Below are 24,939 nucleotides of genomic sequence, written 5' to 3' on the forward strand. Positions count from 1 at the left end.
CATTCCCATGACTGGGCCTCAGATATTTACCCATAATTCCAGAGGGCATGGAGCCAGCCTGTCGTGCTGCTCACTGATCCTTAGCCTCTCAAGTCTCAAATAGCCTACCCTATTTGGGAGCAATGCAGGTCCCTCTCTCTCAGTCTGGTGGTGCTGTGAAGGAATATCAAATTCAGGATCTCTCATCTTCTACTGTAGTATGTAAATGCAGAAGTTGATGTTGAAAATATATGCAAGATTTTACCCTGAGGTAATGATAGGATAAATGTTTGATTAGTAAGCCATTAACAGGAAATCAGATTGGCCCACTCTGGAGGAGGTGATGCAATAGGTCAGAATGTTGATAGTTTGGTAAATTACCTCATCATGACACAGAATACTGAGCTGCATGGGCAGACACATACCATGCCTTTTGGTGTGCCCATCCTGGATCACCAGTTTTCTTTGCTCATTGGCTGGTGAACAATTCCACAGGGGCCATAATGTAAACATGATGCATTCATTTTCCAATTTGGGTAATCTTGTGGGAGATCCTTGGGTAATCTTCAGGGAGATGAGTTATGTTTCAGAGAAAGTTCCTCCGGTGTCACCAGTGCAGAGTATAGTGTTGAGAACTAGACATAATCTGAGATGGATGTGTACTCAATCTATTAATACATTTAATGGGAAGTTAAGTAGTAAAAAAAATAACATTCTGGCAGAACCACCCTGGGAATTGAAAAATCACAGGACCTCTTCACTCATGGCCCAAGCAATGGGTGTGAGACATAGAATGCCTGCATGATACTGTAGACCTACCGCAGCGGAAGACAGAGGAGAGAGAGATAGACTTTTTTAGAACTAGAGAGAGAAAGAGATAGAACTAGAGAGAATAAAAGGGAGAGAGGGTGAAAGGAAAAGAGAGAGGGAAAGATGGACTGGGGAGAAGCAGCCCTCGTGATGAAAGGCCACATTGTTTCCAAACTCACTGAACTCACTACTTCTTTCTTGCTGCACCTCACACGGTGGCTTTAATGGGATGTTGGGAAGCTAACATTTACTCCACGAAATACAGTATATCTGTCAGCTCGGGCTCAAGGGAGGGGTTTCAGAGACTCGGAAAGAGTGGATCCCACCAACACAGGGAAAGTCAAAACCTTGAGAACACTCCTTCAGCAGGCACAGAATCCTTTATGTACAATGCATGTTAAATAAACCTGAATCTGAAATATGTGTATTGAAATACATATTATATCATCTCTGATTTTCTAAAGAGACAGTAGGCAATACGGTTTAACTTTATTATTAAAACAATTACTTGGCATATTGCTATGGTCTGATGCTGTAACTTACAGTAGAAAGAACACTGTGAGGTAAAATGCTGCTATCCTGAGGTGAGAGCTGTGAGAATAAAGTGCCAGTGTTTATTGACTGTTGAGGTAACAAAGGGAATGGTGTTCTCACTGCCTGGGAACCATGGTCAGGGGGAGTGGCACTCTTCTACTTATTAGTGCTATAGAGGCCTACTCTACAGAACATTCCTATGATGAAAGACAAATCATCTTTCTCACTGAGTAGTGACTATCTTGGACAAGACATTCTAATGTTCATATTGTTCATGATGAAACAGCCATATACCAACTTAAACCTCAACCTCAACCAAGCTCAACCAAGCCACGAGTTCAATGAGAAGGGCAAGGAGTCTTCAAAGAGCTTAGGGAGAGAGACAGAGTGTGGCGATGGACAAAGAAAAGCAGGGGTATAATACTGTATGGGTCAGCAGGCATGGTGCGACATGACAGCATCCAGGAGCCACAGAGGTTGATACAATCCCCCAGTAAACAAAAGAAGGAAGTGGTCCTATGCAGCTGGCTCCCACTGGCTTCCTGTTTGTGATTACGCAGCCAAAAACAGAATCAGAGCAGCTAGAGAGGGGTCTGGACCTCCCATGGTTCCACAGCACTGGGGTAAGCTACTACTGTTGACCCACGGTGGGCCTGTCCGTACATTGTGTCTCCCTACAGTAGCTAGAGTGCCCAGGGCACAATACTGGGAAGCAGCTGCGTTGGCCAACATAAAAGTGACAAATGTGTGTTTATGCATCCAATTACATGTTAACCAGCTATTAACCTAATTAGTTGTGATTAGGTGTAGGAAATTTTAGTCCACACTTTAAGTGTCTTGTTCAGTCCCTTTCAGTATTGTGAGTGTTGGTGGGTGGCAGTCGATCCGGACTGTGTTGGTTATACATAAGTTGTTTAGAAATACTGTCATTGTTGAACTGGCTAATCAACAGACAATTCAAAATGCTTGACTAATATCAATGGTTGGTAGCAACATACCCCATATCACACTTCTTCTTTTCCAGACGTCACCCCCTTCCCACACAACCTAACCAAGGATCCAGGCAAGCCTTTCACGCCATTTGACAGTATAACTTGAAAACCATCAATACAGTTTGTAAACCATCTCCTGCAATCATTTATAAGAACAATACTAGAGGAGTAGAATACATTCATCTGTGGTTGATACACTCAGGAAATAATGAGACTGCAATACATTGGTGCATTTGTCCTATGATCATGTAGGCTTCATATCCCCAGTTATAGACTGCTTCATGTATTGGCTCGGTGTGGGGGGTTTTAGATGTGATGGACACTTGTGGGAAAATGATATTCTCTGAGACATAAGAACATATTGCACAAGCATCAGTTACAGAGGCATACAGAAACTAATGTCTTCAAAAAGGGATTAAGCCAGAGAGAGGCATGACACTTTTAAAGAGTAAACTGATGATCCATTGCTTTGGCTTTTTTGCATGGAATCAGTATTTCTCAATAATGCAAAATGATGAATTCATCAGGACTTCAGAAACAACACTTTTGTGGTTTCTGGAAAAAAACATATTTGATTAAAACATCCTGTCACGTTCTGACCTTAGTTCTGTTATTTTATCTTTGTTTTAATATGGTCAGGACGTGAGTTGGGTGGGCAGTCTATGTTTGTTTTTTTATGTTGGTTTTTGAGTTTGGCCTAGTATGGTTCTCAATCAGAGTCAGCTGTCAATTGTTGTCCCTGATTGAGAATCATACTTAGGTAGCCTGGCTTTCAGTTTTGGGTTGTGGGTGTTTGTCTTCCGTGTCAGTGTTTGTCGCCACACGGGACTGTTTCGTTCATTTCACATTTATTGTTTTGTATTTCGTAGTGTTCAGTTTATGTTTTAAAATAAACATTATGGACACTTACCACGCTGTGTTTTGGTCCTCCGATCCTTCTCGCTTCTCCTCCTCAGAAGAGGAGGACGAGGTTCGTAACCCATCCATCATGATTGTGTTGTTCCTTTCTACTAGAGGCCGGGAAGACAGCTATGTCTTCCACACACTTTGTTTATGTCGCCTGAATTTGTCAGAGGTCAGTCACACTGAACTGCATATATACAGTGACCAGTGGGGGCTGTTGAGAGGAGGACGGCTCATAATAATGTCTGGAATGGAATTAATGGAATGGTATTAAACAAATCAAAGACGCAGTTTTCGTTTGTTTGACACCACTCCATTGACTCAATTCAAGCCATTATTATGAGCCGTCGTCCCATCAGCAACCTCCACTGATAGTGACAACAGTCGTGTTCCTCTGCTCAGACAAACTAAATTACTTCTTTGCTCGCTTCGAGGCAAGTAACACTGAAACATGCACAAGAGCATCAACTGTTCTGGACGACTGTGTGATCACGCTCTCCGTAGCCGATGTGAGTAAGACCTTTAACAGGTCAACATTCACAAGGCCTCAGGGCCAGACGGATTATCAGGACGTATACTCAGAGCATGCGCTGACCAACTGGCAACATTTTCAACCTCTCCCTGTCTGTAATACCAACATGTTTCAAGCAGACCACCATAGTCCCTGTGCCCAAAAACACTAAGGTAACCTGCCTAAATGACTACCGACCCGTAGCACTCACATCTGTAGCCATGAAATGCTTTGAAAGGCTGGTCATGGCCCACATCAACACAATTATCCCAGAAACCCTAGACCCACTCCAATTTGTATACCGCACCAACAGATCCACAGATTATGCAATCTCTATTGCACTTCACATTGCCCATTCCCACCTGTACAAAATGAACACCTATGTGAGAATGCTATTCATTCACTACAGCTCAACGTTCATCACCCTAGTGCGCTCAAAGCTCATCACTAAGCTAAGGAACCTGGAACTAAACACTTCCCTCTGCAACTGGATCCTGAACTTCCTGACGGGCCGCCCCCAGGTGGTAATGGTAGGTAACAACACATCCGTCACGCTGATCCTCAACATGGGGGCCCCTCAGGGGTGCGTGCTCAGTCCCTTCCTGTACTCCCTGTTCACTCATGACTGCATGGCCAAACATGACTCCAACACCATCATTAAGTTTGCTGATGACACAACAGTGGTAGGTTTGACCACCGACAACAATGAGACTGTCACGATCGTCGTAAGAAGTGGACCAAAGCGCAGCGTGGTGTTAATGCATACTTTAATGAACACGGAAAAAAACACGAAATAGAATAAAACAAACTAACTAACCAGATGAACGTGACCGCTATAGAACGGGACCTCTATAGAAACAGAGTGCTAACATGCAACATCACATAGACAGTACAAAAATACATACATCACCCCTGACCTAACCAAAATATATAAAGAAAACAAAGAATACTCAGGTCAGGGCGTAACAGTACCCCCCCACAAAGGTGCGGACTCCGGCCGCAAAAACCTAATCAAAAGGGGAGGGTCCGGGTGGGCCTTTCTCACGGCGGCGGCTCGGGTGCGGCTCTGGCAGCTCTTGGCTGGCTGACGGCTCTGGTAGCTCCTGGCTGGCTGACGGCTCTGGCAGCTCCTGGCTGGCTGACGGCTTTGGCAGCTCCTGGCTGGCTGACGGCTCTGGCAGCTCCTGGCTGGCTGACGGCTCTGGCGGCTCCTAGCTGACTGGCGGCTCTGGCGGCTCCTGGCTGACTGGCGGCTCCTGGCTGACAGGCGGCTCTGGCGGCTCCTGGCTGGCTGACGGCTCTGGCGGCTCCTGGCTGGCTGACGGCTCTGGCAGCTCTTGGCTGGCTGACGGCTCTGGCAGCTCCTGGCTGGCTGACGGCTCTGGCCGCTCCTGGCTGACTGGCGGCTCTGGCGGCTCCTGGCTGACTGATGGCTCTGGCTGGCTGACGGCTCTGGCCGCTCCTGGCTGACTGGCGACTCTGGCGGCTCCTGGCTGACTGATGGCTCTGGCAGCTCCTGGCTGGCTGACGGCTCTGGCAGCTCTAGGCTGGCTGACGGCTCTGGCAGCTCCTGGCTGGCTGACGGCTCTGGCAGCTCCTGGCTGACCGACGGCTCTGGCAGGTCCTGGCTGACCGACGGCTCTGGCAGGTCCTGGCTGACCGACGGCTCTGGCAGGTCCTGGCTGACCGGCGGCTCTGGCGGCTCCTGGGTGAATGGCGGCTCTGACGGCTCCTGGCTGACAGGCGGCTCTGGCAGCTCCTGGCTGACTGGCAGCTCCTGGCTGACTGGCGGCCCTGGTGGCTCCTGTCTGACTGGCGGCTCTGGCGGCTCCTGGCTGACTGGCGGCTCTGGCGGCTCCTGGCTGACTGCCGGCTCTGGCGGCATCTGGCTGACTGGCGGCTCTGGCAGCTCCTGGCTGGCTGACGGCTCTGGCAGGTCCTGGCTGACCGACGGCTCTGGCAGGTCCTGGCTGACTGACGGCTCTGGCAGCTCCTGGCTGACTGACGGCTCAGGACAGACTGGCGGCTCTGACGACACCTCGCACAGACGCCCACCCAGACCCTCCCCTATAGGTTAGGTTTTACGGCCGGAGTCCGCACCTTTGGGGGGGGGGGGGGGGGGGGGGGTACTGTCACGTTCTGACCTTTATTTCCTTTGTTTTGTCTTTATTTAGTATGGTCGGGGCGTGAGTTGGGGTGGGCAGTCTATGTTTGTTTTTCTATGTTTGGTTTCTGTTTCGGCCTAGTATGGTTCTCAATCAGAGGCAGGTGTTGTTAGTGCTGCTATGGTGAGCAGTGAGCTGAGATAAGGCGGGGCTTTACCTAGCAGAGACTTGTAGATGACCTGGAGCCAGTGGGTTTGGCGACGAGTATGAAGCGAGGGCCAGCCAACGAGAGCAAACAGGTCGCAGTGATGAGTAGTATATGGGACTTTGGTGACCAAACGGATGGCACTGTGATAGACTGCATCCAATTTGTTGAGTAGAGTGTTGGAGGCTATTTTATAAATGACATCGCCGAAGTCGAGGATCGGTAGGATGGTCAGTTTTACGAGGGTATGTTTGGCAGCATGAGTGAAGGATGCTTTGTTGCGAAATATGAAGCGATTCTAGATTTAGTTTTGGATTGGAGATGTTTAATGTGAGTCTGGAAGGAGAGTTTAAACAGACACATAGATATTTGTAGTTGTTCACATATTGTAAGTCAGAACCGCAGGTGCGGGCAGCGATCAGTTGAAGAGCATGCATTTAGTTTTACTTGCATTTATGAGCAGTTGGAGGCCACGAAAGGAGAGTTGTATGACATTGAAGCTCATCTGGAGGTTAGTTAACACAGTGTCCAAAGAAGGGCCAGAGGTATACAGTCTGCGTAGAGGTTGATCAAAGAATCACCAGCAGCGAGAACGACATCATTGATGTTATGCACGTGAGTGAGGACCCAAAAGCGGTTTAACAAAAACAGAGTTCTTTAATGTCGAAACACAGGTAAGACATAGATCCTCTTCAAATGTATATGATGGCAACATAAACAACCCGCAGAGAGGGCGACAAATGAAACATAAAGTCCTTCTGAATATCACAGAAGAGTTCCCCTTCTAGCAGCAGAGGAGAATAGCTGGGTTAGAGTCCCCTTCTAGCAGCAGAGGGGATTAGCTGGGTTGTAGAGGACAGAGGTACCTGATCACACGTAGACTCAGATGAACAGGCAGATTCCGACAGGACAGGACAAGGTTGAAGCAAACGAGACGATAGTTTGGTTCTGGCATGAGAAGCTCAAACGAGAATCTGACAAAGACAGAAGCAGGAACAGAGAGAGAAATAGAGACCTAATCAGAGGGAAAAAAGGGAACAGGTGGGAAAAGGGTGAACGAGGTAGTTAGAGAAGATAAGGAACAGCTGGGGGAAGGAGGGGAAGAGAAGGTAACCTAATACGACCAGCAGAGGGAGACAGGGTGAAGAGAAAGAACAGGAACAAGACATAATATGACAATACATGACAGTACCCCCCCACTCACCGAGCGCCTCCTGGCGCACTCGAGGAGGAAACCTGGCGGCAACGGAGGAAATCATCGATCAGCGAACGGTCCAGCACGTCCCGAGAGGGAACCCAACTCCTTTCCTCAGGACCGTACCCCTCCCAATCCACTAGGTACTGATGACCACGGCCCCGAGGACGCATGTCCAAAATCTTACGGACCCTGTAGATAGGTGCGCCCTCGACAAGGATGGGGGGGGGGGGGAAGACGAGCGGGGGCGCGAAGAACGGGCTTAACACAGGAGACATGGAAGACCGGGTGGACGCGACAAAGATATCGCGGAAGAAGAAGTCGCACTGCGACAGGATTAATGATCTGAGAAATACGGAACGGACCAATGAACCGCGGGGTCAACTTGCGAGAAGCTGTCTTAAGGGGAAGGTTCTGAGTGGAGAGCCAAACTCTCTGACCGCGACAATATCTAGGACTCTTAGTTCTACGCTTATTAGCGGCTCTCACAGTCTGCGCCCTATAACGGCAAAGTGCAGACCTGACCCTCTTCCAGGTGCGCTCGCAACGTTGGACAAAAGCCTGAGCGGAGGGGACGCTGGACTCGGCGAACTGAGACGAGAACAGCGGAGGCTGGTACCCGAGGCTACTCTGAAAAGGAGATAGCCCGGTCGCAGACGAAGGAAGCGAGTTGTGGGCGTATTCTGCCCAGGGGAGCTGTTCTGACCAAGACGCAGGGTTACGAAAAGAAAGACTGCGTAAGATGCGACCAATAGTCTGATTGGCCCGTTCTGCTTGACCGTTAGACTGGGGGTGAAAGCCGGAAGAGAGACTGACGGAAGCCCCAATCAAACGGCAAAACTCCCTCCAAAATTGAGACGTGAATTGCGGACCCCTGTCCGAAACGACGTCTGACGGAAGGCCATGAATTCTGAAAACATTCTCGATGATGATTTGTGCCGCTTCTTTAGCAGAAGGGAGCTTAGCAAGGGGAATAAAATGAGCCGCCTTAGAGAACCTATCGACAACCGTAAGAATAACAGTCTTCCCCGCTGACGAAGGCAGTCCGGTGATAAAATCTAAGGCGATGTGAGACCACGGTCGAGAGGGAATGGGAAGCGGCCTGAGACGGCCGGCAGGAGGGGAGTTACCGGACTTAGTCTGCGCGCAGACCGAACAAGCAGCCACGAAACGACGCTTGTCATGCTCCCGGGTGGGCCACCAAAAACGCTGGCGAATGGAAGCAAGCGTACCCCGAACGCCAGGGTGGCCGGCTAACTTGGCAGAGTGAGCCCACTGAAGAACGGCCAGACGAGTAGGAACGGGAACGAAAAGAAGGTTCCTAGGACAAGCGCGCGGCGACGGAGTGTGAGTGAGTGCTTGCTTTACCTGCCTCTCAATTCCCCAGACAGTCAACCCGACAACACGCCCCTCAGGGAGAATCCCCTCGGGGTCAGTGGAGGCTACTGAAGAACTGAAGAGACGAGATAAAGCATCAGGCTTGGTGTTCTTAGAGCCCGGACGATAAGAAATCACGAACTCGAAACGAGCGAAAAACAGCGCCCAACGAGCCTGACGCGCATTAAGTCGTTTGGCAGAACGGATGTACTCAAGGTTCCTATGGTCAGTCCAAACGACAAAAGGAACGGTCGCCCCCTCCAACCACTGTCGCCATTCGCCTAGGGCTAAGCGGATGGCGAGCAGTTCGCGGTTTCCCACATCATAGTTACGTTCCGACGGCGACAGGCGATGAGAAAAATACGCGCAAGGGTGGACCTTGTCGTCAGAGAGGGAGCGCTGAGAAAGAATGGCTCCCACGCCCACCTCTGACGCGTCAACCTCGACAACGAACTGTCTAGAGACGTCAGGTGTAACAAGGATAGGTGCGGATGTAAAACGATTCTTGAGGAGATCAAAAGCTCCCTGGGCGGAAACGGACCACTTAAAGCACGTCTTGACAGAAGTAAGGGCTGTGAGAGGAGCTGCCACCTGACCGAAATTACGGATGAAACGACGATAGAAATTCGCGAAGCCGAGAAAGCGCTGCAGCTCGACGCGTGACTTAGGGACGGGCCAATCAATGACAGCTTGGACCTTAGCGGGATCCATCTTAATGCCTTCAGCGGAAATAACAGAACCGAGAAATGTGACGGAGGAGGCATGAAAAGTACACTTCTCAGCCTTCACAAAAAGACAATTCTCTAAAAGGCGCTGGAGGACACGTCGAACGTGCTGAACATGAATCTGGAGTGACGGTGAAAAAATCAGGATATCGTCAAGGTAAACGAAAACAAAGATGTTCAGCATGTCTCTCAGGACGTCATTGACTAATGCCTGAAAGACAGCTGGAGCGTTAGCGAGGCCGAAAGGAAGAACCCGGTATTCAAAGTGCCCTAACGGAGTGTTAAACGCCGTCTTCCACTCGTCCCCCTCCCTGATGCGCACGAGATGGTAAGCGTTACGAAGGTCCAACTTAGTGAAAAACCTGGCTCCCTGCAGGATCTCGAAGGCTGAAGACATAAGAGGAAGCGGATAACGATTCTTCACTGTTATGTCATTCAGCCCTCGATAATCTATGCAGGGGCGCAGAGACCCGTCCTTCTTCTTGACAAAAAAAAACCCCGCTCCGGCGGGAGAGGAGGAGGGGACTATGGTACCGGCGTCAAGAGCTACAGACAAATAATCTTCGAGAGCCTTACGTTCGGGAGCCGACAGAGAGTATAGTCTACCCCGGGGGGGAGTGGTTCCCGGAAGGAGATCAATACTACAATCATACGACCGGTGTGGAGGAAGAGAGGTGGCCCTGGACCGACTGAACACCGTGCGCAGATCGTGATATTCCTCCGGCACCCCTGTCAAATCACCAGGCTCCTCCTGTGAAGAAGAGACAGAGGAAACAGGAGGGATAGCAGACATTAAACATTTCACATGACAAGAGACGTTCCAGGAGAGGATAGAATTACTAGACCAATTAATAGAAGGATTATGACAAACTAGCCAGGGATGGCCCAAAACAACAGGTGTAAAAGGTGAACGAAAAATTAAAAAAGAAAGGGTTTCGCTATGATTACCAGAGACAGTGAGGGTTAAAGGTAGCGTCTCACGCTGAATCCTGGGGAGAGGACTACCATCCAAAGCGAACAAGGCCGTGGGCTCCCTTAACTGTCTGAGAGGAATGTCATGTTCCCGAGCCCAGGTCTCGTCCATAAAACAGCCCTCCGCCCCAGAGTCTATCAAGGCACTGCAGGAAGCTGACGAACCGGTCCAGCGTAGATGGACCGACAAGGTAGTGCAGGATCTTGAAGGAGAGACAGGAGTAGTAGCGCTCACCAGTAGCCCTCCGCTTACTGATGAGCTCTGGCTTTTACTGGACATGAAGTGACAAAATGACCAGCGGAACCGCAATAGAGACAGAGGCGGTTGGTGATTCTCCGTTCCCTCTCCTTAGTCGAGATGCGGATACCTCCCAGCTGCATAGGCTCAGCACCCGAGCCGGCAGAGGAAGATGGTAGTGATGCGGAGAGGGGGGCAACGGAGAACGCGAGCTCCTTTCCACGAGCTCGGTGACGAAGATCAACCCGTCGCTCTATGCGAATAGCGAGTTCAATCAAGGAATCCACGCTGGAAGGAACCTCCCGGGAGAGAATCTCATCCTTTACCTCCGCGCGGAGACCCTCCAGAAAACGAGCGAGCAAAGCCGGCTCGTTCCAGTCACTGGAGGCAGCAAGAGTGCGAAACTCAATAGAGTAGTCTGTTATGGATCGATTACCTTGACATAGGGAAGACAGGACCCTGGAAGCTTCCTCCCCAAAAACAGAACGATCAAAAACCTGTATCATCTCCTCCTTAAAGTCCTGATACTGGTTAGTACACTCAGCCCTTGCCTCCCAGATTGCCGTGCCCCACTCACGAGCCCGTCCAGTAAGGAGAGATATGACGTAGGCGATACGAGCTGTGCTCCTGGAGTAAGTGTTGGGCTGGAGAGAAAACACAATATCACACTGGGTGAGGAACGAGCGGCATTCAGTGGGCTCCCCAGAGTAACACGGCGGGTTATTGATTCTGGGCTCCGGAGATTCGAAAGCCCTGGAAGTGGCCGGTGGATCGAGGCAGAGATGGTGAATCTGTTCTGTGAGGTTGGAGACTTGGGCGGCCAGGGTCTCAACGGCATGTCGAGCAGCAGACAATTCCTGCTCGTGTCTGCCTAGCATCGCTCCCTGGATCTCGACGGCTGAGTGGAGAGGATCCGAAGTCGCTGGGTCCATTCTTGGTCAGATTCTTCTGTTATGCACGTGAGTGAGGACCCAAAAGCGGTTTAACAAAAACAGAGTTCTTTAATGTCGAAACACAGGTAAGACATAGATCCTCTTCAAATGTATATGATGGCAACATAAACAACCCGCAGAGAGGGCGACAAATGAAACATAAAGTCCTTCTGAATATCACAGAAGAGTTCCCCTTCTAGCAGCAGAGGAGAATAGCTGGGTTAGAGTCCCCTTCTAGCAGCAGAGGGGATTAGCTGGGTTGTAGAGGACAGAGGTACCTGATCACACGTAGACTCAGATGAACAGGCAGATTCCGACAGGACAGGACAAGGTTGAAGCAAACGAGACGATAGTTTGGTTCTGGCATGAGAAGCTCAAACGAGAATCTGACAAAGACAGAAGCAGGAACAGAGAGAGAAATAGAGACCTAATCAGAGGGAAAAAGGGAACAGGTGGGAAAAGGGTGAACGAGGTAGTTAGAGAAGATAAGGAACAGCTGGGGGAAGGAGGGGAAGAGAAGGTAACCTAATACGACCAGCAGAGGGAGACAGGGTGAAGAGAAAGAACAGGAACAAGACATAATATGACAATACATGACAATTGATGTATACAGAGAAGAGAGTCGGCCCGAGAATTTAACCCTGTGGCACCCCCATAGAGACTGCCAGAGGTCCGGACAACAGGCCATCTGATTTGAGGTCTACACCTGTTGTATTCGGCGCATGCAACTTTTTATCCCCATAATGCAACACACTTTGAACGGCGGTAACCACAATGTTCCCCCTAAACTGCACACATGCAGGGGAGTGCAGCTCCCCCGGTGCGCATATTTGCACGAGATTGAACTTCACTCAACTTTCTAGAGTTTTCACCGTTAGTTAACACTATCAATGTTTCCCTTTAATGTGGGAATTGTGATCGAATCAGTGCAATATTAGCCACTTTTAATGCAACATATTGAAATAAAATGAACTATGCAAGAGATTTTGTTGTAGGCAGAGTAGGATTCTATTGCATTGACAGGCACAAAAGCCACGAAGGCACATACTCTACACAGACCAGTGCGTCATAACCAATCAGAGCTGCAGTAGGCCTATATGCAAATAGACCATTGCCATATATGGACCTGTGTATTTATTTTGAACTGGACTGTTTTAACAGCATCAACAATCATGAGTGGATGGGCTTGTTTTGAGATCAAAGCAATAGCTACATGTAACGACGTGTGCACATTGTACATTTCTTCATATTGTTTGCTAGTTTGTGAGTTATTAGCCAAGTTATTGATCATTTGCAGTCAGAGATGGGGGCGTGATTGCTTCCTACAATAGCACAAAACGTGTACATCTAGAAATCTTTGATAAAAGGAGTCAGGTTAAGAGCTTTTCTTTGTCTTAAAGTGGCAGTGTTGTATTTGGAGACATGCTTGAATAAACTAAGTAGCCAATAGGCAGAGGGTAGCATAATTCGTCTGATTCTCTGTAATAGTGGTATGGGAATAATTATGCATTTTATTTTGTAAAGTACGTCGAACAACACAACAATATTTTCCGTCACCTCCTTGTCTGAAGGACAAACAGCATTAAACAGGTTAATGTCAATCTCTGCATGTTTTTTCAAAAGTCTCATGGAATGTAGGCCTACATTGAACACCACACATTGGCTGCTACTGTAGGCTGGATGATAGAACAGCTATTTCCATGTAAATATGTTATTAGATGCATTTTCTACATTGTTTTTGATGGTAGACCACTCTGTTAGGCCTACATGATGATCAAATAGCCACAGTAGCCTACTTGACCACTGTTCAATCTAACTTAAAGCGGGTACAGCCTCAGTGTTCACAGTAAACGTGGCACAGAATTTTCACAATGTTCAAGTTTGCACTCACAGACCTTAAATTTGATTTTAAAAAATTGAGGGAACATTGGCGGTGACCATCGACTAGACAAAATTGATCCACTCGAACGCACCCATTGGCCACATTGGAGCAGAACACTTTTGTCAAGACTGATTGCCTTGACAAGACTACCTAGGGTCGTACTATTGTACATGAGGTGGTATAGCTCCCAAATAAATGAATGTGATATAAATCATAATGATTATCTCCCTTACACTGATTCAGCTGTCCCTGGCCTGTAACTCCCTGTTTTATTATAAACAAGATGATCAACTAGACGTTCTGCTTTTCTCCGATTGGATGTTTAAAAAAAGCTCAGTGGCCTGGAGGTGACATAACAGTCATATGTTAAAGTGATTAGAAGATCCCAGAGCCTCTTACAGAAGGTTTATGTGCACTCAATGTGCTAATTACCAGGCTAACCTAACCGCCAGTGTCCCCCAGACAAGAAGCAGGACAAAAGGTTGGTAGGGCTGAGATTTGGATGTTTGGCGTGGGGGGGTGTTTCACTCTGTGTGGTATTACCGAGGCAACAGGATCTCCTGGCTTTCCTGCCCCTACAGACTTAAGTGTTTCCTCTTGGTGTGACAGGGTAGCTCAGGGACGTAGAGGTGAGAGTCATTGACACAACAGGGCTAGTGTGGATATCAGCGCCTATGGTCACAAGAGGAAACTGATCAGGTGATTGTTCAAAGGAATAGGAATTTACGCATTTTAACATTTGTTTGGACTGCCTTGAACTGAGACATTGAGCTAAGATGTTATCAACTTAAAATGAATTCAAACATGATGTGGCGGTGATGTGCCACTTCAGTGCTGAAATGATATATTCTGAAGACAAACCACAAATTCCATGGTACAGCATGCTAATACAGTACATAGAAGTATACATAAAAGAGGCAACCATTGAGATCTTTACGAAGCTGTAGTAAATAGACACGTCCCAACATGTCCTCTGAAGCCATCTCCCTCCCCCTCAGTCCTATTAACATGTGGATGGAGGATGAGGGATGGTTCTGGTTTTCACATGGCATGGTACAAACAATTACTCTGTTTCTCTGCAGCTCAGAGTGCTGTATGCTCTGGTGTGGATTGGATTAGCTGTACACTTCATCTCAACACACACAGTAAATTTAGAGTTATGGATCATATTGAACTAGTTTAGGAGTGTTGAATTGGGATGAATGGAGCCTTGGTTTAAGGAAAAGACACACTTGTCTAAGTAACAACTAATAAGAGAGAGATACTTGAATGACAGCTTTGGGAGGAATTAAAATAATTTTATGGTTTATCTGATATACCTACTATACCACTTTATATTGTAGCAGTCTAATATTTCCATTGCAATAAGTGAGTAGCATTGTAATAAGTGTGTTTAGACAAGTGGCCAGTAAGAAGCTCTGATCTGTGACTCTGCCATGTCAATGTTTGGGCATGCAGTGATAGCTCAGGCAGTAGCACTACTAAATCACAACCTAAAACAAACTGAAGCTAGAGCCCCTCCCAACTGTGATAAACTCACCTTGGAGTGCTAACAGAGACCATTTTACCAGGACAGGTACTAACAGGTAGATAACACAATTATTTTCCAGGGAGTAATCAAAATAGTGAAATTCTACCCTGTCTGTTTTCAGTGGCTTGAGCTGATACAGTGAGGCTGGTCCTGTGTGATTTGGTAAGAGAGGGGCTTTAGCAATGCCAAGGTTGTGGTTTCAATCCCCGTAGGGGTAACATATACTTAAATGCGTGCACTCAATGAACTGTAAATTGCTTTGGATAAAACCATTTGCTAAGTGTCATTACAGCTGTAGCATCTTAATTTAATTGCTCTTTTGTTACTGAGAATGTTCCTGCACAGCAAGAAATGCAAACTTGTAGTGTATTTTACATTTAAAAAAGCTTCTAAAGTTTATAATTTCCACTTTAAAATGTCAGACTTGACTTGCCCTAATATTTATTTTTATCAACCCCATAGTAATTCAAATTTCCTTTTGCTGCAGGATTATTTACCTGCTGTTGCAAACTGGCTCAAATTAATATCCTACATATGTATGGTCTTCAATAATGGCTACCGGGATGGGGGGCATTGAAATGGTCCAGATAAACACAATGAGAAGGAAGGCAACACAAATCCTGTTTACACTCAACCTTGGGATGTGACACAATACAAATGTTCCTCCTATTACATTGGGCATAAAACAATAGCTGATTATATAATTGACATTACTTTTGTCTATGTTTTTCTGAAAAAGTTAGAAAAACTGTTTTTTTTGTCAAACTCCAGCAATTTTTAAAAAACTTTTCCTGTTGAAAAACAATATCCCACATATAAATACTGTAATGTAAACACACTTAAAGTTTTTTTTTAGACAAAATCATTTTTTAGGCATGTGCAAACTTCATGGAGTATGCATTCAAGAAGTTGGGAACAATAAGGGAGCAATGAAGAATAACAGAGGAAAGGCCCATCGCCTCCCACTTGTGTCATGTCACGAGGATACCTGGACCACCTATTGCGATGTGCCTTTTGTTACGTAAATCAGGTGATAAATTAGGTGAGAGGGAGACTGGAGTGGGACATCACTACTTCCTCAACCACTTTAACCTTCTCTTCATCATCTTCTCCCCCATCCTTTCACTCCTTTGCCATTCTCTCCATGATCTACTCCTCTAACCCTTCTCTCCATTCTCAGGACCCAGGGCCACAAAGTTTGCTTCAGTCTTCCTCTTCCCACACTCCAGGCTTTTGTTCTACCTGGAGGTCCGTTTGGCATGTACGCAGCTCCTTTAAATGTCACACAGAAATGGATTCACCACTAAAAAAATGAGTCACTGTCCTGCAGGCATAGAAACCACCAGTTGCAAAACTGTTCCCTTCTGTTGTTTTTTTTACGATTAGGGAAAGGGGTATACCTAGTCAGTTGTACAACTGAATGCATTCAATTGAAATGTGTCTTCTGCATTTAACCCAACCCCTCTGATTAGTGATACTTGGAAAATGTTTGTACCAGTCCCAAATTAATTATTGCACAATTTTGAAATGAATTCATTGTATTTGTGAGTGGGAGTTGACATTTGCACTGACAATCTAATTGTGTGCTCTGAAACATTAGGATACACGTACCTGCAGGGGGTGCATACTGGCGGCAGAGAGGTCAGGCGCAGGAGAGCAAAAAAATTATTTACAAAGAACAATAAATCAATGGGTAAACAAAACACGTTTACACACCAGCATAACGTGCACAAGCACTACAAATAAACAATTCCTGACAAGGACATGGGGGGAACAGGGGGTTAAATGCACAACATGTCATGATGGAATTGAAACCAGGTGTGTTGGAAGACAAGACAAAATAAATGGAAAATGAAAGGTGGATCGGCGATGGCTAGAAGACCAATGACGTCGACCGCCGAACGCCACCCGAACTGACTTCGGGCGGAAGTCATGATAGTACACCCCCTTGACACGCGGCTCCAGCAGTGCGCCAACACCGGCCTCAGGGACGATCCAGAGGGCGAGGCGCTGGGTGATCAGGACTAAGACGGTGGAACTCCTGCAGCATTGAAGGGTCCAACACGTCCTCGACCGGAACCCAGCACCTTTCCCCCGGACCGTACCCCTCCCACTCCACGAGATACTGAAGGCCCCTCGCCTGACGCCTCGAATCCAGTATGGCGCGAACGGAGTATGCCGGGGCCCCATCGAAGTCCAGAGGGGGCGAAGGAACCTCCCGCACTTCAGACTCCTGAAGCGGACCAGCCACCACCGGCCTGAGGAGAGACACATGGAACGAGGCGTTAATACGGTAATCTGGGGGAAGCTGTAACCTATAACAAACCTCGTTCACTCTCCTCAGGACTTTAAGTGGCCCCACAAAGCGCGGGCCTAGCTTCCGGCAGGGCAGACGGTGGGGCAGGTTTCGGGTCTAGAGCCAGACCCGGTCCGCCTCACTGCGGTGACGGTCTGCATTCTCTTTTTGGCGCAGCACGGCCCGCTGAAGGTGAACACGGGCAGCTTCTCATGTCTCCTCAGCGCGCCTAAACCAGTTATCCACCGCAGGAGCCTCGGCCTGACTCTGATGCCAAGGTGCCAGAACCGGTTGGTACCCCAGTACGCACTGGAAGTGAGAGAGGTTAGTGTAGGAGTGGCGAAGCGTGTTCTGTGCCATCTCGGCCCAGGGCATGAACACTGCCCACTCCCCCGGCCGGTCCTGGCAATAGGACCGCAGAAACCTGCCCACATCTTGGTTTACTCTCTCCACCTGCCCATTACTCTCGGGGTGAAACCGGGCAGAGGGAGGAGACAACAGGACTTAGAGAACCGATCCACAACGACCAGGATCGCGGTGTTACCCTGTGAGGGGGGAAGATCGGTAAGAAAATCCACCGACAGGTGCGACCAAGGCCGTTGTGAAGCGGGTAAGAGGTGTAGCTTCCCTCTGGGCAGGTGCCTAGGAGCCTTACACTGGGCACACACCGAGCAGGAGGAAACATAAACCCTCATGTCCATAGCAAAGGTAGGCCACCAGTACCTCCCGCTCAAACAGCGCACTGTCCGACCAATCCCAGGATGACCAGAGGAGGGTGACGTGTGGGCCCAATCGATCAACCGGTCACGAATAGCAGACGGGACGTACAGACACCCAGCGGGACACTGGACGGGAGCAGGCTCTGCACGTAACGCCTGCTCAATGTCCGCATCCAGCTCCCATACTACCGGCGCCACCAGGCAGGAGGCGGGGAGTATGGGAGTGGGATCCATGGGTCGCTCCTCTGTGTCATACAGCCGGAACAGAGCTTCGGTGGCGTACCCGAGTGCTGAGAGAGCACAGCTCCTATTCCAGCCTCGGACGCGTCCACCTCCACTATGAACGCCAAAGAGGGACCCGCATGGCTGAAATGCGGTCACTCTCCATCTCCACCCCTGAGGTGGAAATGCGATACCCTAGGAAGGAGACGGACTGCTGGAGGAACAGGCATTTCTCAGCCTTGATGTACAGGTCACGCTCAGGCGACCAAGCACACTGCGCACCAGGGACACATGCTTGGTGCGTGTTGCGGAGTATATCAGAATGTCATCAATATACACCACCACACCCTGCCCGTGCAGGTCCCTGAAAATCTCGTCTACAAAGGCTTGGAAGACTGATGGCGCATTCATCAACCCGGTCGGCATGACAAAGTACTCATAGTGCCCTGAGGTGGTACTGAAAGCTGTCTTCCACTCGTCTCCCTCCCTGATACGCACCAGGTTGTAAGCGCTCCTGAGATCTAGTTTGGTGAAGAAGTGCGCCCCGTGCATCGACTCAATCGCTGTGGTAATGGTAGCGGGTAACCATACCTCACCGTGATCTGGTTCAGACCCCGATAGTCAATACACGGGCGCAGACCTCCCTCCTTTTTTCTTCACAAAAAAGAAACTCGAGGAGGTGGTTGAAGTGGAGAGCCGAATGTACCCCTGGCGCAGGGATTCTGAGACATATAGCCTCCGTCTCCGCCTGTGAGAGGGGATACACGTGACTCCTGGGAAGTGCAGCGTCTACCAGGAGATTTATCGCACAATCGCCCCGTCGATGGGGTGGTAATTGAGTCGCCTTCTTTTTGGAGAAGGCGAGAGCCAAATTGGCATATTCAGGGGGAATGCACACGGTGGAGACCTGGTCTGGACTTTCCACCGTAGTAGCACCAACGGAAACCCCTAAACACCTCCCCGAGCACTCCTGCGACCACCCTGTGAGAGCCCTTTGTGGCCAAGAAACAGTGGGGTCATGACACGCTAACCAGGGTAGGCCTAGCACCAAGGGAAACGCAGGAGAGTCAATAAGGACGCGACTAATTCTCTCCTTGAGACCCCCCTGCGTCACCATGCCCAGAGGAGCGGTGGCCCCCCTAATCAACCCTGACCCTAATGGTTGACTATCTAAGTGGTGAACGGGGAAGGGCACAGCCACAGGAACAATGGGGATCCCTAAACGATGGGCGAACAGTCTATCTATAATAAAATTCCCAGCCGCGCCTGAATCGACGAGCGCCTTATGCTGGGAATGCAGGGAAAACTCAGGAAAAGTGACATACACAAACATATGTGCAACAGAGGGCTCTGGTTGAGAATGGTGCCGGCTTACCTGGGGTGAGGCATGAGCGCCCTGCCTGCTGCCTCGTTACCCAGATGAACCAACCCGGCACCGACCGGCAGTGTGACCTCTGCGGCCACAGATGGTGCACGAGCTGGAACCCCCTCCGGTCTCCCTGCGCACCACCCCTCCCAGCTCCATGGGTATCGGAGAGGGGTTACGGGGAGATGGAACCAACAGACCCCGATCTGAACGTAGATTATCCAGCCGGATGGACAGGTCCACCAGCTGGTTGAACGTGAAGGTGGTGTCTCTGCAGGCCAACTCCCGGCGGACGTCCTCGCGCAGACTGCAGCGATAATGGTCGATCAGGGCCCTGTTGTTCCATCCCGCGCCGGCAGCCAGGGTCCAAAAATCCAGGGCGAACTCTTGGGCGCTCCTCGTCCCCTGCCTCAGATGGAAGAGGGCATTCACCCGCCGCTCTACCCTCAGGCGGGTGGTCGAAGGCTGGGTGAACCCCTCAAACTGGTCCAACGGCGCATCTCCCTCTCTCCACACGCAGTTGGCCCACTCCAGGGATTTCCCGGTGAGGCACGAGACGAGTGCGGACACCCTCTCACGGCCCGAAGGAGCCAGGTGGACGGTTGCCAGGTATAAGTCCAGCTGCGACAGGAACCTCTGGCCGTTCACAGCCGTCCCATTGTATTCCTGGGGAAGGGAGAGACGAATCCCACTGGGTCCAGGAGAAGGAGGGGCGCGCAGTGGAGACCCCGGTTGTGCTGGTGGAGGAGCAGGGAGAACTCCCTGTCTCTCCCAGCGGTCCATTGTCTGGACAACGAGGTCCATGGCAGTGCCAAGATGGTGGAGCATTGCTTCGTGCTCCCGGACGCGCTCCTCCACCCCTATACCCGGGGTACCTGCTCCTGCTGACTCCATAAGTTTAGGTCCTGAATTTTGTAGGGGGTGCGTACTGGCGGCAGAGAAGTCAGGCACAGGAGAGCAGAAAACGTATTTACAACAGCACAGTTTAATAAACAAAACCACCGTAAACAGAACAATAAATCAATGGGTAAACAAAACCCATTACACATCAACATAACGTGCACAAGCACTACAAATAAACAATTCCGGACAAGGACATGGGGGGGAACAGAGGGTTAAATACACAACATGTAATGATGGAATTGAAACCAGGTGTTTGGGATGACAAGACAAAACAAATGGAAAATGAAAGGTGGATCGGCGATGGCTAGAAGACCGGTGATGTCGACCGCCGCCCGAACAAGGAGAGGGACCGACTTCGGCGGAAGTCGTGACAGTACCAGCCTAAGACACAATGTTAAAAGTCATCCTAAACTACTAAAACATTCTCACAAAGGTTATACTTGATCATTAAGGACAACAACCACCTGAGCCACTGCCTGTTCACCCGCTACCATCCAGAAGGCGAGGTCAGTACAGGTGCATCAAAGCTGGGACAGAGAGACTGAAAAATCTCGAGGCCATCAGACTTTTAAACAGCCATCACTAACACAGAGAAGAGAGGCTGCTGCCTACATACAGACTTGAAATCATTGGCCATTCTAACAAATGGATCACTAGTAACTGTATTAATGCCACTTTAATAATGATGTTTACATATATTACATTACTCATCCCTTATGTATATACTGTATTTTATACCATCTATTGCATCTTGCCTATGCCGCTCTGTCATTGCTCATCCATATATTTATATGTACATATTCTTATTCCATCCCTTTACTTAGATTTGTGTGTATTAGGTAGTTGTTGTGGAATTGTTAGATTACTTGTTAGATATTGCTGCACTGTCGGAACTAGAAGCACAAGCATTTCGCTACACTTGCAATAACATCTGCTAACCATGTGCATATGACCAATAAAATGTTATTTGATGATTAGCAGTTGTAAAATGATCAGGAAAATGGACCAATTTCTGAATCTGACCTGCTCTGTTTTTGCTGGTTCAGCACAACCAGAAAGTACTTACCTAAGTTCCAGGCCTACTGTCAGCATTTACTTATCAGCTATGGAGGATTAGATCTGTTATCATGGTTCATGCTAGATGACAAATTTGAATCATGCATGGGCCTACATCCTGAGAGAAGGTTGTGATGCTCTACATTAGAAGCTGTTCAAAGGAACTGGAATGCATATAACATATGGGGATGAGTAGATTAGAACATTTTCCCACAAGTGTTTGCAAGACAGAATGTTGTGTGTTGTGTGAATTTACAGTACATCTTCACTTGGGCTGCTTAAAGAGCTCTTTAAGGCCTACATTTGTATTTGTAAGATGTGCATACAATCAAAGAGTGGGCCACCAACAAAAACATAAACAATATAAGGAATACATTCTTTATTTGGTTTTATAAACTGGGTGGTTCGAGCCTGAATGCTGATTGGCTGAAAGCTGTGGTATATCAAACCGTATACCACGGGTATGACAAAACATTTATTTTTACTCTTCTATTACATTGGTACATTGTTTTTTTCCCAATCTTGTCTCATCGCTGCAACTCCCCAACGGGCTCAGGAGGCAAAGGTCAAGTCATGTGTCCTCTGAAACCTGCCAAACCACGCTTCTTAACACCCGCCAGCTTAACTCGGAAGCCAGCCGCACCAATGCATTGGAGGAAACGCCCTTCAACTGACGATCGAGGTCAGCCTGCAGGCACCCATCCCGCCACAAGAGCATGATGAGCCAAGTAAAGCCCCCCTGGCCAAACCCTCCTCTGACACTGTGCTAATTGTGCGCCTCCAGATCACAGCCGGTTGTGATACAGCCCAGGTCTGTAGTGATGACTCTAGCATTGCGATGCAGTGTCTTAGACCGCTGCCCCACTCGGGAGGCCCTGGTAACCAATTTATAATAGCAGTAAGGCACCAGTTAGGCAACTACTGTAGCTATCCAGCTAGCTAGTAAACATGCTAGCTATTTCAGTGGATGTTTTCACATTTCTACTGACAAATAAATACATTTCTAGCGGCAAATATGTTAATTTATAGCCATGGTATAAACAGGATAATCAACTCAGGGCTCTATGCCTTCTTTGGAAAATAATGCAACTCTGTGGAAGGATAGTTCCAACCTTCCACGTCGTACATTATTTTCCTGTGAACGCAGGATTATCCTTTACATCATTTGGTTATGACATAAGACATACAGTACATAAAACAACATACATATTCTTCCAAACTAGGGGTTAATTGGTTTAATTCACCTGGTTTAATTGAGGATTCATTCTGTTATATTTAGGTTTCCATTAATAGAAAGTAGCCTAGGCTTACTGGGAATTCTACATACTGTGGCTTTCATTTATGTGTTGTTTTGTCAGTGATTGCAATAGCCTACAATTTAACAAGAAATGGCAGGGAGAAAATGTTTGTAAATATGTTATTTTGATGGCTTTACATAGGGTGCGTGTAGGCTATAATTCCTTGAGGAGTTTGTCGGGTGGGTGTAGATTTCACTTAAGGATCAATGGAATGGTCTAAAATGAGCAAACTCCGCTCACCCAGGGCACACAAAAAGAACTTGACCACTCAGAAGCTATGCAGCAAGCTAAGGTGACAACAATGCCTGCCATGGACATCCCAGTTGCTTCGAATGCTCAAAGTCATACTGTGAAAACACTTTAAAGCCACAAAGGAGAAGATTATCCAACTTTCAAAACCTATCCTTTTTGGCTAGCTATTTAGTACATTCACTAATTTGTTTGCAAACAATCAACAGTAGTGAGTGCATACATTTTAGTATTTGTTCAAACTGGTCCCCCATTGGAATCAAACCCACAACCCTGGCATTGTGCCACACTCTACCAACTAAGCCACACAGGCCTTCACCACTACAGCTCAACAAACTGTCAACAGAGTAGCTAGCTAGCAACAAAATATGCCAAATCACAGTCTAAAAACCACTTGAGAGCAAATCAATTAGATTTGACCATTCAGACAAAAGTCCAATGGCCAGGAATCAAATGTGTATCTGATGTCAAACCACTTTTTGAACTTTTCTATTGGTTCCATTGCAATAGGCACGCTTAATCAAGCACATATACAGTATTTTATATGATTTCAAATAATATATGTGTCTGTTACATATCTGATTCCATGTGCTTTTTGGCTGTTCAGATTGTAGGAAAAACAGCAGATTCTAAAAAACAAAACAAATATTGAGTCACTTCAAACTGCCAATGTGAACAAGGCTTTTGTGGCGCGGAAGGATAACGCCCCTAGATGTGGAATTGGGAATGGAGGAATTGAGAATTGAGTCCCTCAAATCATTTACAACTTGGAAACTGGAGTGACAACATTGCATGTACACTACGGAGTTCACAGAGACGCGCCGCAAACGGTTACTTTTTTGGATCTATGAAATTATGAATTCTACGTTTTTTTAATTGTCGAAGGGGAAAATAAAATAGGATCTATGATAACTCCAGGTGGAATTATTTATCAATTTTAAATCAGAAAAAAAGGAATGCATCCTTTCTTTGTGAAACTAACTTTCCTGTTGTCGCTGATTGTTCTAACACGAGGTAAGCGCAATAATAATATTAAACCATGTTTGGTTCGATACACAGTGGGTAAATATTCATATACATTTAGCTTATTACGGAGATGTTTTCCACGAATTCACTTACATACGCTCGTATTATTGCAAAGTAAATGCTGACAGGAACAAATAGGAAGAAGTCGCAAACCTGATTTTTTAAAACTACCTCAGAACGTTGCACTTGTTGCATTCGATCTCCAAGCGTTTTTTCAAAGGCAGCTTCTCTCTTTGAGGATGGCTTGACATAAGAGAAATACTTGGCAAAACTGCCTCTTTAGTTGTGCTTATTTTTTCTTCAGCTTCCGTTTTGTTTCTATCTTAAGTTTACTTTGTATTCACAGATAGCCAGGCATCACATTGTCAACATCAGACATATTGATATTGGTTGTAGTCTCATGCATGACTCCCACAATTGTGAGAAAGTTTCTTAATTTGCAGTGATTTGAGCCCCCACAACGCACTGATAACCAATTACGATTTATGTATAACTGCTCTGTTATAACTTATTCTCATTCCAACGTATACTTTCTATGTAGGTTTTATTTGCACATGGCTATTGTTTCCATTTCCTCCATACGTTTCATGTGGATGTATTCATTGTGCGTGCGCCTCTCGCTAGACAGCTGTTGCACTCTCGGCTCGCAGACGCAGCTCGCGCCAGACCAACCTGGTGCCAGACAGACGCTGCAACATACGGTTCGCTGTGCGTGACGCGTTTGCCAGAAAGTTCAGTGTTCAGTCTATAACTTTTCACAGGAATATGAAAACTCAAGCCTCGGCCATTGGGGCAGTTTTGAGTCGAGTTACACAGAACCGTTTTCGCAGCGCTATGTTACTCCCCAAATATAGTACATTCGATGGGACAGCTGAAAAGGGAAGAAGAATGCACCTACCAGTGTTGTGTCAAT

The 24,939-nt window shown here is 47.7% G+C and overlaps 1 protein-coding gene across 2 annotated transcripts in view; it reads left to right on the forward strand.

The window, feature by feature from the left end:
* The first annotated feature begins 23,758 nt into the window (after positions 1-23,758).
* The window catches only part of LOC139410777 (neurogenic locus notch homolog protein 1-like), a 52,980-nt gene continuing 51,799 nt past the window's right edge, over positions 23,759-24,939 (forward strand). Inside the window, exon 1 of one of the 2 annotated variants that reach the window (XM_071156269.1) lies at positions 23,759-24,014. In XM_071156269.1, the coding sequence (XP_071012370.1) occupies positions 23,957-24,014 (58 nt within the window). In that variant the 5' untranslated portion in view covers positions 23,759-23,956. The remainder of the gene's footprint in view (positions 24,015-24,939) is intronic. The other variant, XM_071156270.1, reaches the window with a different exon arrangement.

This window comes from Oncorhynchus clarkii, chromosome 6 (assembly GCF_045791955.1).
Source record: "Oncorhynchus clarkii lewisi isolate Uvic-CL-2024 chromosome 6, UVic_Ocla_1.0, whole genome shotgun sequence".
Taxonomy (NCBI): Eukaryota; Metazoa; Chordata; class Actinopteri; order Salmoniformes; family Salmonidae; genus Oncorhynchus; species Oncorhynchus clarkii.